Source organism: Tilletiopsis washingtonensis, assembly GCF_003144115.1.
Source record: "Tilletiopsis washingtonensis strain MCA 4186 unplaced genomic scaffold FA09scaffold_4, whole genome shotgun sequence".
NCBI classification, from domain to species: domain Eukaryota; kingdom Fungi; phylum Basidiomycota; class Exobasidiomycetes; order Entylomatales; genus Tilletiopsis; species Tilletiopsis washingtonensis.
In genome coordinates this window covers 39121-51603 of record NW_020312001.1, presented here as the reverse complement: position 1 = coordinate 51603, position 12483 = coordinate 39121, and the positions used below count along the sequence as shown (strand labels likewise).

Genomic DNA, 12483 nt, shown 5'->3' with positions numbered 1-12483 from the left:
ATCGCAGAATGGGCAACATCGACACAGCCATCGCCCTGGACGTGCGGGTTGGCTGAGGAAGGAACGGCGGTGCCTCGGCCCGCGGGCTCCGCCATCTCTCCGTAATCTGCCTCTGGCCACCCTCTGGGCAGCGGCGCTGCATCATGCTCTCTTGCAGCAGCGCAGCCGGTCTGCGCACACCAAACAGTACTCAAGAATGGGCCTTGCAGCGTTGCCGGTCGCGCCGTCTCACCCGCGCTGGCCCGCCTCCACGCATACTCCGCACCGCACTGACCAGATCGAAGGGCTGCCCAACAAGCCACTTGGTGCCGCCGCTGGCGAGGCCGCCGGCGACGCCCTTGAGCGAGATGGTGCCCTCGCGCGGCGGCGGCGGCGGTGCCGGCCGTGCCGCCATGACGGAGGCAGGCGCCGTGGGCCCGATGGAGGCGCTCATGCGCGGCTCGCGCGTCGCGAGAGAGAGACGCCTGCAGCGTAGAGCGGCGCCGGAACTACGGTTGCGTAGAGGCGCGGTGCGAGCAAGGCTGCGAGCAGCAGGGGGGTGAGATGGTGCGAGGAAGCAGACCAACACAAGGCGCAGGTCAGCCCGGCACGCAGGCGGGGGGTGGGCACGGGCAAAGCTGAGTACTGGGCCGCCCTTCCGCCGCTGCGCGGCGGAAGGTGCCCACAGCATCATTCTGCGAGGTGGAGCGGGCCAGCCTTCGCGCTGCTGACGTCAAGCAAGCGTGCGCTCGCAGTCCCGAGTCCCGCCTGGCGCATCACGTGTGCGCGTCGCGCCTGCCGGCGGGGTGCCTGGGCTGAGGCGGTGCAGCACGCGCGCCGAGGGTGTTGCTTGCGTGTGCACAGCGCCCCTGAGGCCGAATGAAGCAAGGCGCCGTGCGCGGGCTCAAGCCGCCAAGAGGCGCGCTCTGGGCTTGCTCCTGCCTCCCGCCTCTCATCGTCGACCGGCGTGGCACACTGCCATCCGCTTCGCTGCACCTTGTCCCATCCGCACACGGCGGCCATGACGGCGCAGTCGGCGCGCGCCGATCCCTGGACGCGGCGGTGAGTGTCGTGCGAGGCTCGCGGCTGTGCGCCAGTGCGCCTGGTGCTTCGTGCTGCTGCTGACACGCCGCCGCCTGCTGCAGCTACGTCTCCGGCCAGCTCTCGCCCACCACGCTCTCGTCGGCGTCGCCGGCGACCACGACGGCGTTCAAGTTCCCCACCTCGTCGCTCAACCTGCCCTCGTCGATCTCGCGCGACCTGCGCTCCGCCTCGCCGACGCGCCCGCGCCCGCGCATTCCCTCCGACGCCTCGGCGCCCGTCGTGCCCAGCGCCGGCGGCGGCCTGCAGAAGGTCGTCGGCACGCTCCTCTCGCCCGACGCGCAGCTCAAGGCGTGGGCGTGTGCCGGCTGCAGCGCGCAGTTCGCGCGCGATGCTACGCTGTACCCAGGCCCGCCGCTGCCCGGCGCGGCATCTACCGCCGCACCAGCAGCTGCGGCTGCACCAGCGGCAGTGGCATACTACTGCCGCCCGTGCTACGCCACGCACTTCTCCCTCGGCACCTGTTTCGGCTGCACACGCCCCGTGCTCGGCCTGACGAAAGAGGAGGGCAAGCTGGTGCGTGCCGGCGAGGCCGTCTGGCACGGCCGCTGCTGGGTGTGCCCATGCGGGCGGGCCGAGGATGTGCTGCGCGGCATGGACGGCATGCCTGTGTGCGAAGCATGCTTCGACACACCCAGGCCACGCGGCCGGCCCGCAGCGCTGGACACACGCGGGGCCCGAGCGGCATCGCCGAACAAGGCGCTGCCCGCCGCTGCCACCCCTATGGAGGTCAGACGCATGTCCGGCGCCAGCGCATCCACGCGCGCTGGCATGGGCGCTACGATCGAAGCGCTGTCAAAGCGCTTCAGCACCTCTGCCGCCGGTGCTGCGCCGTCGTCGGCTGCGGCGCCTTTTGCGCGCACCGTCTCGCGCCCGCTGTCTACGCGCATCCCCTCGTCCTCGAGCTCCGGCTTTGGCCCACCGCTGCCGCGCTCCAATTCATCGACCTTCCACTTGCGCGACCGCTCTTCTTCTCTCTCGCCCACTCGCGTGCCGGCATCACCGCCGAAGCCAAGGCCACTTACAGCGCAGTTCACTGGCGATCGCTTCGATCTCGACGCGTTCAGAAGCGCGCTGCCCGGCAGCACAGATGCGAGTGACGCCGCCAGTGCCGCACGTCTTGGCAGGCGGGACTCGCGCTGCCGCAGCACAAGCCCGTACAAGATGTCGGCATCGAGGAGCGCCTCGAGTCAGGACGTGGCTGCGGATGCAGCAGCTTCGGAGTCGCGTGCTCAGGCGCACGCGCCGCCTTCACACGCACCTGCGCAGCCCAAGGCGGCCAGCAGCTCTCCTTCCCGCCCCTCTACCGCGACGGAGGAGGATGCTGTGCGCTGCGCACACTGCCGGGGAACACCTTGGGATGCAGCAGCTGCTGGCGCGACCAGCGTGCAGATGATCAAGCTTCGCGGCGCCTTTCTGCACGCACACTGCTTCACGTGCGCCGTCTGCCGCGAGAGCATCGATGGGACAAGAACTTTCGTCAGCCTTGACGACTGTGACGACCCTGCAGTGCCTGGCGGCCCGATTGGCGATCTGGGCCGCTTCGCTCATCCCGCGTGCGCCCCTGCGCCGCGACTTCATCCGGTGCTGAGGGACTCTGAGTCTGCATCGATCAAGCCCCGCTCCGGTCCGACCTCTCATGTCACGCATCAGTCGGCACCCCGCCCATCGCTCGGGCCCTCTCCGCAGCCCACTGCGCCGGCACATGCGTTCGTGACTGCCCGTCGGACGTCGGCTTCGCCGCACGCAACTGCTGTTCCGGAGGCGCCCTCGACAGGGTCGCAGTCGAGCAGTAGGCACGCGCCGGTCGAGCCCCGCCGCTTCGTCCCCTCTGCCGGCGCTGCGCCGCCCACGCGCAGCACGCTCAACGTGCAGGCCTCTCGCTCGGCCCATGCTGGCATCTTCTCCACCTCTTCTGCGGCCAACGCTGCAGCTCCGCGGAGTGCCTCCTCTTACGCCCCGGCCGGTCGGCAACTCGGCGGGCAGGCGGCCTGCGCGGGTTGTGCACGCATGCTGACGCGCTTGGAGGGCGTCCCGGGCCCGCGCGGCACCAGCTGGCACCGCGCGTGCCTGCGCTGTGGCGGCGAAAAGAAGGGCGGCGTCGCTGGCAAGTGCGGCAAGCAGCTAGACTCGGCGGCGAAGGTCGACGAGCGTGGACAGGTCCGGTGCAGCGCCTGTGCCGCGGAGAAGCGCTAGATTGCCTCAGCACAGCCCGAGCCGCGCCGCCAGCCGATCACCTCAAACAGCACAGCATCCTCTCCGTCCCCTCCCTTTCGTGTACATTCGCTCGCTACATCCCCAACTTTCTCCTGACCGCTGCTTACATTCGAATCCCTCGCTCCGCCTCACACATTCTGCCGCATCGCCGGGTCCATCTCATGCCACTGCCACATCTTCACACGACAAGCCCCATCCCGTCACCCGTCTGCTCATCCTTCATCTCATGCCAGACCGCGACATGCTCCAGCACAATCGAATCATTCCTCGTCCGACGACGCGCTGCTGTCGCCCTCGTCCCACCGCAGGCCGCCACCGGCGCTCATGGAGCCGCGGTCGCCCCACTGATGCCCGCCGGGCCCATCCTTGCCCTTGGAGTGCTGGCGCGGCAGTGAGCGGCGCAGCGAGTCGTGATGCGGCGGGTTCGCGTGCCGAGGGCTGAGCGCGGCAGCTGTCAGAGGCTCCTCGTTGTCGTCCTCGTCGGTCGTCGCACTGCCATCGCGCATCCCAGCAAAGTCGTGCTCACGCACTCCTTCCGACGGCATGCTGCCGTTGTGGTGGTCACGGCTCCAGGGTCGCTTCGTGGTGGAGCCCGAGCTCGAGCCGGCGTACTCCTCGTTGTGCCCAAGCGACCGGAGGCGGGCATGGCGCGGCAGCTCGCCCGGCGTCTCCGGCTCGCCCGGCGTCGCGCCACCCTCGTCGCTCAGAGTGACGCTGTTGTAGCTCACCATGCGCGCCATGTCGCGCAGCCTCGTGGGCTCGCGCGCCACGCGCTTGCTGGAGAAGAAGTCTCCCGGTGCGGCGCCGGGGCCGGACGTCTCGGCCGCGCTCTCGTCTGAGAGACGCGAATTCGACAGCTGTCCGTCCGTCTGCGCATTGCTGCCTCCCGGGGTTTGTGCCGTCGCGTTCTGGGCACGCTGAGCGCGGCGGCAGGCGTGACGGCCCTGCTCGACTGCAGCCTCGAGCCGACGGCGGTTGTCGATCATGTGCTGGTGGGAAGGGGAGCCCGTGAGCCAGATGCCAAGTCCACTGGCGCTGACGACTTACAAGCTTCGGAAAGGTCGTGCTCTGCGAGACTTGCATCATGCGCCGCAGCTCCTTTCTGTCGGGGTCACTGAGAATGCGCACCCAGTCCCAGGCACGCGTCCGCGGCCAGATGGTCACTGCGCCGCTGAAGCGCTGCAGGAAGACATTTGACCAGTCTTGGCCGAGGAGTCTCGGCTGGACCTGCAGATCGCGCAGCACCTTGAAGTTGAGGCTGAGGTGGAGCTTGATGATGTGCTCGGCGGCACTGAGGATGAAGCCGCCGCGCCAGCCTTTTCCGCGCCGATGGGCCACGGGACGTCCTGGCATGCCTTTCGGCGCGAAGAAGAAGAGGTGACTGCGGGCCGAGGCGATCAGCGATGGCATCGCTGGCACGCAGCGAGTACACCTACACGTGTGGGTTGACCTGGCTGACGATCGGGCTGCGGGATAGAGGGATGAGTAGCGGCACACTGACATCAGCGGATCCGGACGCACTAGTTGACGTTGTACAGGGCGTCTGCATGGCGGCCGTCAGCACGTGAGGGTCCAGAGGCGCAGCGTGGGGCACTCACGCAGATCGGACAGCGGGATATCCACTCGCAGCGAGCCGTCTTTGTAGCGGTGCCCATACGACATCGTCTCCGCCTTGCCCGTCTTGGGATGCTTCTGCATGAGACAGACGGCTGCAGGAGAGTCGAGTCAGTGTGATGATCGCGAGAGGACGGCACAGAAATGCGGACGCACGATTCATCTGGAGCGAGGCGAACACGCGTCAGAGCCGAGTCAGTCGTCTGGCGCGGCGTGTACAATGCTCAGCCGACTCACGATACCGGGGACAGCTGCGCTGGCGAGTAGGGCGGACCAGATGATGCAGTTCGGCGCGGTGATGTAGTTGAGTAGCTTCACGGGCGAGTGGCGGTCGGCCGGAATGACCGAGACGTTGAGAATCTTGCCAGTGCGCCGGTGCGCCTCGAGGAACGTCATGCTGCCGCGCGTGAAGAACTGCGCCTTCTCTGCCCACTGGACGGTGTCAAAGCGCGCTCCGGTGCGCCACACGCGCGGGCCCCAGATCGAAATGGGCTCCCAACACGCGGTGATGCGGTCGGCCAGCTCTGGCACGAGAATCTCCCGGAGCTCCTCGTCGTGGCGCGTGCACGCGAGCGCCGCGATCAGCCCGCCCGCAGACGTGCCCGTCACGATGTTTGGAAGCAAGTTGGCGTCGAGAAGCGCCCGGACAAGGCCAATGTGGTCTGGCGGCTGCAGTCTTAGCATCGCCCTGGCGTAGCCCAGCGCTGACACTCACAGTAGCCGAAAGAGCCGCCGCCAGAGAGGCAGAGCGCAGTCTTGCCGAGGTTCTTGGACAGCGTGCGCCAGAAGTGACGCTTGCGCTCGAGAGGGATCTGCCGGGGAGCAGTGCATCAGGACAGAGCGCAAGCAGCGTGATGCGAACACACGCACCTTGTCTGTCTCTTGGATGTAGCGCAAAGCACGCTCTGCCTCATCCAGATACGACTCAATCGCGACCTGCGCAAAGCGGGTCGTCTCAGCGCGCGTACACAGCGACGAAGCGCCGCGGAGGACTCACTTTGGTGCCCCAGAAGGTCTCCGAGTAAAGGCGGAAGCTCTCGATGCCCGCGAAGTTGTTCCGAATGCACAAGTCGAGCACGTCGAGAAGATTCTCAGCATCATCTTGCTCTCGGAATGCTACAGGCGCCAATACATGTCAGTCCTGCAGCCCAACAGAGCGTGGACGTGCTATTCGCCGGTTGTGCCCAGGGCTGCGAGCGCTCCGGGACGCACCTTTGAGGCTTTTGTGCACCTTGGCCACAAGTCTCCAGTCGTACAGGCCGCTCTCGCGCACGTTCTTCCACGCGTCGTAGCCCATGAATGCATCCATCTCGTGCGCGGTTGCGCGCCACTCCGTCCAGGAGGCCGCCTGGCGCAGACGCCGGCGCAGGCGGCCGCGCTGGCCGCGCCACGCCATCACCCATTCCAGGGCATTGACGCTCTGCCGGACGAGAACGTAGGCGAGGAACTGCAGCACAATCGTCGCCCAGACGCAGAGCAGCAGCGGAAAGCGCAGAAGCACGTATACAGCGCCCTCGCGCGCCACGCCCGTCTCGGCGCCGGCACGCGGCTTGCGGATGCGGCGTTCGCGCACGGGCGCAAAGTCGGACGCGGCCGCGATGCGCCCGACCTTGGGTGCCTTGACGAGTGCGGCGGGCGTCGCCTCGGGCTCGCCAGCGTCGCCGGCCTCGGCGCCGAGCTGGTCGGCCGTCTTGGCGCCCGCATCGGCAGCCTGCACATCCTGCTGGCCGGCATCGTCCTGCAGCGCCTCGGCAAAGGCCGCCACGTCGTCGGGGTTTGAGAACTGCTCGGCGAGCAGCGGCGGCAGCGGCGGCGTCGGCAGCGGCGAGCCGAGCGGCAGCAGCGACCACGTCGACGAGCGGCGCCGCGGGCGTGCGTGGTGGGCCCGGGCGGCGGGCGGCGCGAGGGCCGAGCTGCTGCCCGTCGGGCTGGCGACGGCGCTGTCCGAGTCGCGCTTCTGCGACGCCGGCAGCGGCAGCGGCAGGTGTCCGAAGAGGCGGCTGAGGCGGCGCGGCGGCCGCTCCTTCGCGGCGCCGTGGCTGGCAGCAGGCGGAGCCATGGTGCGGCGCAGGGCTGGAGACGAGATGAGGAGGATGTGGGTGCGTGGAAAGGTGCGAGGCCGCGCGAGGGGGCGTGCCGACTCGAGCCCCCAGAGCCAGATGCGGGCAAGCGCGGCGCACTGACCGCCCCAGTGAGGCGCAAGCGAGCCTCACGGCGCGCGTGACAGGCGAGGCTGCGTGCGCCTGACGTCACTCGATGCACCTGCACCTGCGTGCTGCGCGCGTGCAGCGTGCGCCTCCAGCCAGCACCACGCTCCTCATCGCTCCGCCTCGCCAAAGGTCGCATCTGCAACGTGCTCGTTGCTGTGCGAGGCTCAGCAGTATTGTAGCCTAAACACAGCGATGGCAGAGGCAAGGCTTCACGAGCGTCGCCTGCTGCGCCACGATCCCGACATCGGCGGTGGGGCCGCGGCCCGCTGACGTAAGCCACAAAAGCGCAGTGGACCCGTCCTCTGGGCCTTCCGCGCCCCGCCTCTCCACCTGACCTCGATACCCACACGCCCCGCCGGTCGTCGCAAGCTCCTCCCAGCAGACAGACACTGCACTGCGCTCGCCGCTCCAGCATGTTCGGCGCTGCTGCGCTGGCCCGGCGCGCCGCCCCGGCGTCTCTCAGCCGGCACATTGCCTCCTCGTCGCGCCTCCACCCGCCGCTCTCGCCAGCGGCGCAGCAGCTCGCGCTGCTGCCGCCCTCGCTGCTGTCGCCGCCCCTCGCGCGCTCCGCTGCGTCGGAGGGCGATGCGTCCATGCCAGGCTCGTCGAAGAGAGAGCAGCAGCTCGGCCGGCAGGAGTATCTCGACCGCTTGACACGCTGCAAGAACCTCCTGAGCACCACGCTGCCCGAGTTCCTGCGCCTGGGCGTCGTCGACTACGACCTGGGCGCGGCGGCCGAGTTCTTTCCGGGCGACAAACAGCGGCCGGCGTACTTCTCGGAGATGAGGTTCGCCTTCCTCACGCCGCCGCCGCGCGTGTCCAACCGCGAGCTGCGGCGGCAGGCGCATGCGGCTGCCAACCGCCGCAAGCCCACGCCCGAGGAGGAGGACGCTGCGTTTGCGATGCCGCACTTTGCCCTGCACGGGCGCACGCTGTACATGGCCTCGGCACAGCTGCTGCGCCTGACGCTGCTTGCCCTCTTCGCCAACCCGAGCCTGGTGCTCGAGCGCATCTACCTCGTAGATCACTCCAGCAACCGGCCGACGAACGCCAACTCGACGGCGCTGTCCAGCAATCAGCGCCACGCGTACATCGTGCGCATGCGCTTTGAGGGAACCCTGCGCGTACTGGGAACGCACGAGACGTTCCGAATCCGCTCGAAGTACAAGATCAGTCTCAATGGCGACATCTGTGTGCATCAGATCGAGCGCGTTGAGCCAGAGCTCGGCGGCAAGGTGCGTTGACCCGGTGGCATCAAGCCTCTGCTGGAGCGTTCATAAGCGCGCGGTGCACCCGATTGAGGTCGCGCATCCTGCGTGAGACGGAACTTGAGCTGACCTCTCCCTCGCACCCTTCCAGCTGTGGGCTGGCCTGCGCGCAACCTTCCTCCGCCTGGCCGGCTTTGCGCGCCGCAGCGACCCGCACCCGGTGCCGGCGTGCATGGGCCGATCGCCCCGGCGCAGTGCCCTGTCTGCGGTGCCGCCGCCGTCGTCTCGCGGGTGGCACTCCTCTGCGGCGCTGCGCGACTCGCGGCAGCAGCTCGGCGCCATCGACCGCCGCCTCAGCCTCTCCTTCACGTGCACTGCCGGCGAGGTCCCATGCGGACACAGATCGGCGCACGAATTCAGCGCGAAGAGCTACGAGAAGGGCATCGTAATTGTGCAGTGCCCGAAGTGCAAGAGTAGGTGCGTGCGCCGCGCATTGCCGCCGTCGGCAGCGTCGCTAACACAGCACTGCCCAGACACCTCATCGCCGATCACCTCGGGTGGTTCAAGGACTCCGACGAGGCGCGCACGGTCGAGGGCATCGTCGCGGCGCACGGCGGCCGCGTACGCCGCGGCTCCCTGCGCGACAACGGCGAGACACTGGAGATCGAAAGTGACGAGGGCGAGGGCGAGGGCGCCGGCATCGGCGAGCGGGTGCCCGATGCGCAGCCCGGGGCCGACGATGACAAGTGGTGGAAGAAGCCAAAGTAGGGCCGCCGCTCGCTCCGCTCGCTGTGTATCACGCCGCAATGCAGTCTGATCTCTGCCGCAAGCGTTCACCTGTGTCATGAGCTACAGGCGCCACGTCTGGGGTGTGAAGCCCGCTGAGCCAGGCCGCTCCTGCTCTGCGGCGGGTGCGCCGCCGTCTGTGCGCAGCAGCGGCTCGCTGAAGGCCGGGGCAAGGCGCGTGATCGAGACCATGCCGTTCATCAGGGCCCCTGAGCGAAGGCGTCAGGCGGTGGCACAGCGCTGTTGGCAGAAGAGGCGCATGCTCACAGACATCTGTGCCCTCCGGGCAGTCCTCCAGCGCCGGCGCAAGCAGGCGCGGCATCACGGGCGCAAAGTGCAGGTGCTGTGCAGGCGGCGGCGCCGTCGCAGGCAGGTACGGGTGATCGACCTTTGCAGGCGGCAGGTCAGACGCGCTCTCCTGTGGCTGAGTAGCGGCGTCGGGCCGCCGGAGAGGGCGGTAGAGCTGCGCATTGTTAGTCTCGGAGTGAGCAGCAGCACTTGGGCGTTGCTCACCTGTCCGTACTGCGACTGCCACATGCGGGTCCACACGATCTCGGGCGAGCGCAGAGTCCAGCCGAGCGGCACGTTGACTGCGTACGTGCCGACTCCAGCCTCCCACTCTGTCCAAAGCCGCTCCACGAGCCGCACCGTCGCGTCCAGAGCCAACGCCTGCACCTGGCTCGATGCATCAGCGGCCAGCGAGGCCGGCTCTGCAGCACTCGAAGCCGCTGCCAAGGCGGGCGGCAGAGACGAGAAGTGCCCGTACGAGAGGGCGATCGAGCGCACGCCTGCAAGAGCCGCGGCGAGGGCCGCGCCGACGGTGCCGGAGCTGTGGCGTCGCTGCGTCAGGGCTGGATCCAGAGACGCGAGCTGTATAACTGCCTCACGCCAGGGCGAATGCCGTGCCAGTGTTGCGACCGAAGTTCGGCCCGCTCAGCACGAGGTCAATGTCGAGCTCCGCGCTGTCCGCGCTTGCCGCAGCGCTGTCGCTGGGGAAGAAGCGACGTGCGTTGAACAGCCCGATGTTCGTCGCCGCAGTCGGTGACTGCCGGACCGCGTCAGCCCTGCGAAACTGCCATGCTCTGCGCACCACTCACGGCATCGACCGCGAGCCACTCGCCCTCCTCTCCCTCGGCGACCGCGCGCCGCTCAGCGCTCCAGCTGCTCTGGCTGTGTTCGCCGCGCGTGTCGTCTGCGCGCGGATAGTAGCTGCGGACGGCAACGGCATCAGCGGCAGCGAGAAAGCTTGCACGTCCGAGCAACGCCTCACTACCACACGCCGATGGGCGCCAGCGAGCCCGCCATGCCGCCCCACGACTTCTCTGGCGGAGAGCGGGAGCGTGAGCTGGCTTCGCGAGCTTTGCGGCGTGCCAGTGCCGTACGCACGACTGCTGGGCACGACGACGCGCACCGGGTAGCCTGCCGCACGCAAGCGCGTGTACAGGCCCAGGATGTGCGGCGACGACGGCGATGGTGGGCCGTCGTCGTTGACGAGCAAAATGCGGGGACGCGCCATGCTGGCCAGGGCCCTCTGACGGAAGAGACGGGAAGGCGAGCCGAGCTAGCAGAGGGTGCTTGGGACCGAGATGCGAGCTCTATGCGCCGGCGCAGCGCTGTGCTTGCTAGTCCTTGTGCGGCTGCGTCTTGCAGATGTGGTGTGGTGGTCTGAAGGAGCGCGGGGGGGCGCAACCGCGCAAGGTACGCATCCGTCCGCAGCGCGGCGCGCGCACTCGGCGCTGCAGCGTGACGCACGCACCGCCGCGCGCTGCCGGCGGAGCTGAGGTCATGTGGAGAAACACGCGGAGCGAGGCCCGAAGGCCCTGCACGCTGCGTCTTCCCGTTGCGGCGCGTTTGGGCCTGCCTTTCTTCCTGACCACCAGCACCCTGACCAGCAGCGCACAGCAAGCCCACACCCGCTGCCTCTCTGCAACCAGCCCGCCCTCTCGTCAACACTTCCGCGCACCACCCGCCTCTGCCGCCTCGCCATGGCCGTGCCGGCACCGCTGCGCCCGCTCCTGGGCCTGCTGCAGTACATTGCCTACCTCTTCACCTCGCTCATCCACCCGTCCTCGCTCACCACGGGCGCATACACGCTGCAACTCCACTCGACGCCCCTCGTCCTCTACCGCGGCCCGTGGACCGTGGTGCACGTCACCGTCTCCGGCCCGCAGGCGCTGGCCAGCGACGCCCAGGTCGCGCTGCAGCGCCGCGGCTGGCGCGCCGGACTCGTCGGCTGGGACGCGGCCCGCTACCTCGGCGCCCGCGGCGGCGAGCTCGACGTGTCACCGGTGACGACGCGCAGCTTCAGCCGTGCGCAGGAGCCGCTGGCCGAGGGAGCGCCGGCGCGCACGGCTCTGTCGCGCGCACAGGTCTCGCGCATCAAGGATCTCGCGGCCTCGCAGCGCTCCGAGAAGCACACGACGTTCTCCGTGCGCCTGCCGGCCAGCGCCGGTGACGGCTACTTCCGCCTCGTCGTCAAGGGCGGCGGCTCGACCATCCCCAGCCCGGTGTTCCGCCTGTACTCGCTCTCCCTCTCCTCCGCCTGCCCGCGCGGCAGCACGGTGCTGCCTCCGACGCTGCCCATCGAGCTCGTCGTGCGCACCCTCTCCCTCGCGCTCAGCACGGCGCTGCTTGCGCTCAGTCCGCTCGGCTTCCTCGCCAAGTTCATGCCGCGTGGCGTGTCGCGCTGGATCGCCGCGCGTGCCTACCGCGCCGCGGGCGGCGATGCGCGTCGCGACGCAGTGCTCGAGAAGGCTGGCGCCCAGCAGAAGCTCGACCGCGCCAAGGAAGGTGTGAAGCGCATCCCCTTTGCCAGCGCCGGCATCCGCACGACGTGGGACGTGAACCGGGACGAGGAGATCGGCCGTGCTGGCGTGCGCTGGACGTGATCTGCTCAGCGTCGGCGCCCTCTCTGCGCTCCTCTTCCATGTACTCTGGGCTCGCGCGCAGGAATGAAGGCTGCCGTCGCACACACACGCACACACACAATCCCTGCTTGGCCTGACTCTGCGTGAGGCGTGCGGTGTGCTGTTGGTCGCCGCCGACAGCGTGATTTGCGCGTGTCGAGGCTCGGTTGTGCAGACTTCAGGCCGCTGCACCGCACTATGGGCCTCCATACGCGCACGCCGCTCCGTACACAGCACTGTCTGCCGCGCAACGGCAGCAGCGGGCTAATTGCCTGGCCTGTTCGCCGTTTTTGTACTGGCGTTCGGCGTGAGCGCATCTCTCGCGTCCAGATGGCCTCGGTCAGCGCGCAGTCAACGGTCGGCAGAGCTACAAGACGTCGGCACCGCGCGACGGGCGTAGGCAGAGTATTGCGTGCGGTCCGCCGGCGTGCAATCCGCGGCAGATAATGGAAGCGCGCAGAT

At 68.7% G+C, this 12483-nt stretch overlaps 5 protein-coding genes across 5 annotated transcripts; 3 read left to right on the top strand and 2 right to left on the bottom strand.

Annotated features, from left to right (window-relative positions):
* Positions 1–916: 916 nt before the first annotated feature.
* On the top strand, positions 917–3417 carry FA09DRAFT_198746 (hypothetical protein). Its single transcript, XM_025739421.1, has 2 exons — positions 917–1041; positions 1125–3417. Exons 1-2 carry the CDS (start codon positions 1001–1003, stop codon positions 3274–3276), a joined length of 2193 nt encoding a protein of 730 aa, XP_025600198.1. The 5' UTR covers positions 917–1000; the 3' UTR covers positions 3277–3417.
* A 17-nt stretch (positions 3418–3434) lies between these two features.
* FA09DRAFT_315438 (patatin-domain-containing protein) lies at positions 3435–7022 on the bottom strand. Its single transcript, XM_025740802.1, has 10 exons — positions 6124–7022; positions 5909–6027; positions 5782–5847; positions 5627–5723; positions 5142–5573; positions 4896–5006; positions 4819–4840; positions 4734–4763; positions 4345–4678; positions 3435–4286 (listed from the first exon to the last, which is right to left on the bottom strand). Exons 1-10 carry the CDS (start codon positions 6968–6970, stop codon positions 3558–3560), a joined length of 2787 nt encoding a protein of 928 aa, XP_025600197.1. The 5' UTR covers positions 6971–7022; the 3' UTR covers positions 3435–3557.
* Positions 7023–8678: 1656 nt separating this feature from the next.
* On the top strand, positions 8679–8968 carry FA09DRAFT_288414 (zf-DNL-domain-containing protein; the record flags this gene model as incomplete). Its single annotated transcript, XM_025739932.1, has 2 exons — positions 8679–8806; positions 8863–8968. Coding segments are annotated over 2 exons (234 nt in total), but the record flags the coding sequence as incomplete, so codon positions are not given.
* A 210-nt stretch (positions 8969–9178) lies between these two features.
* On the bottom strand, positions 9179–10631 carry FA09DRAFT_336769 (sure-like protein; the record flags this gene model as incomplete). The annotated part of the gene is made up of 7 exons (XM_025743921.1): positions 9179–9324; positions 9383–9578; positions 9629–9944; positions 10003–10160; positions 10213–10324; positions 10386–10437; positions 10502–10631. 7 exons carry the CDS (start codon positions 10629–10631, stop codon positions 9179–9181), a joined length of 1110 nt encoding a protein of 369 aa, XP_025600195.1.
* Positions 10632–10991: 360 nt separating this feature from the next.
* Positions 10992–12110, top strand: FA09DRAFT_328062 (hypothetical protein). The gene has a single exon (XM_025741629.1). The coding sequence runs from the start codon at positions 11101–11103 to the stop codon at positions 12001–12003; it is 903 nt and encodes a 300-aa protein (XP_025600194.1). The 5' UTR covers positions 10992–11100; the 3' UTR covers positions 12004–12110.
* Positions 12111–12483: the final 373 nt, after the last annotated feature.

Excerpts from the sequence above, each read along its gene's own strand:
- FA09DRAFT_315438 (XM_025740802.1), bottom strand. The coding sequence starts at position 6,970 with ATGGCTCCGCCTGCTGCCAGCCACGGCGCCGCGAAGGAGCGGCCGCCG. Across the intron at positions 5,724-5,781 it reads ACATCCAAGAGACAGACAAG|ATCCCTCTCGAGCGCAAGCG; the intron begins GTGCGTGTGTTC and ends GCTCCCCGGCAG. Across the intron at positions 5,574-5,626 it reads CGGCGGCTCTTTCGGCTACT|ACCACATTGGCCTTGTCCGG; the intron begins GTGAGTGTCAGC and ends TGCAGCCGCCAG.
- FA09DRAFT_328062 (XM_025741629.1), top strand. The coding sequence starts at position 11,101 with ATGGCCGTGCCGGCACCGCTGCGCCCGCTCCTGGGCCTGCTGCAGTAC.
- FA09DRAFT_198746 (XM_025739421.1), top strand. The coding sequence starts at position 1,001 with ATGACGGCGCAGTCGGCGCGCGCCGATCCCTGGACGCGGCG. Across the intron at positions 1,042-1,124 it reads GCCGATCCCTGGACGCGGCG|CTACGTCTCCGGCCAGCTCT; the intron begins GTGAGTGTCGTG and ends CGCCTGCTGCAG.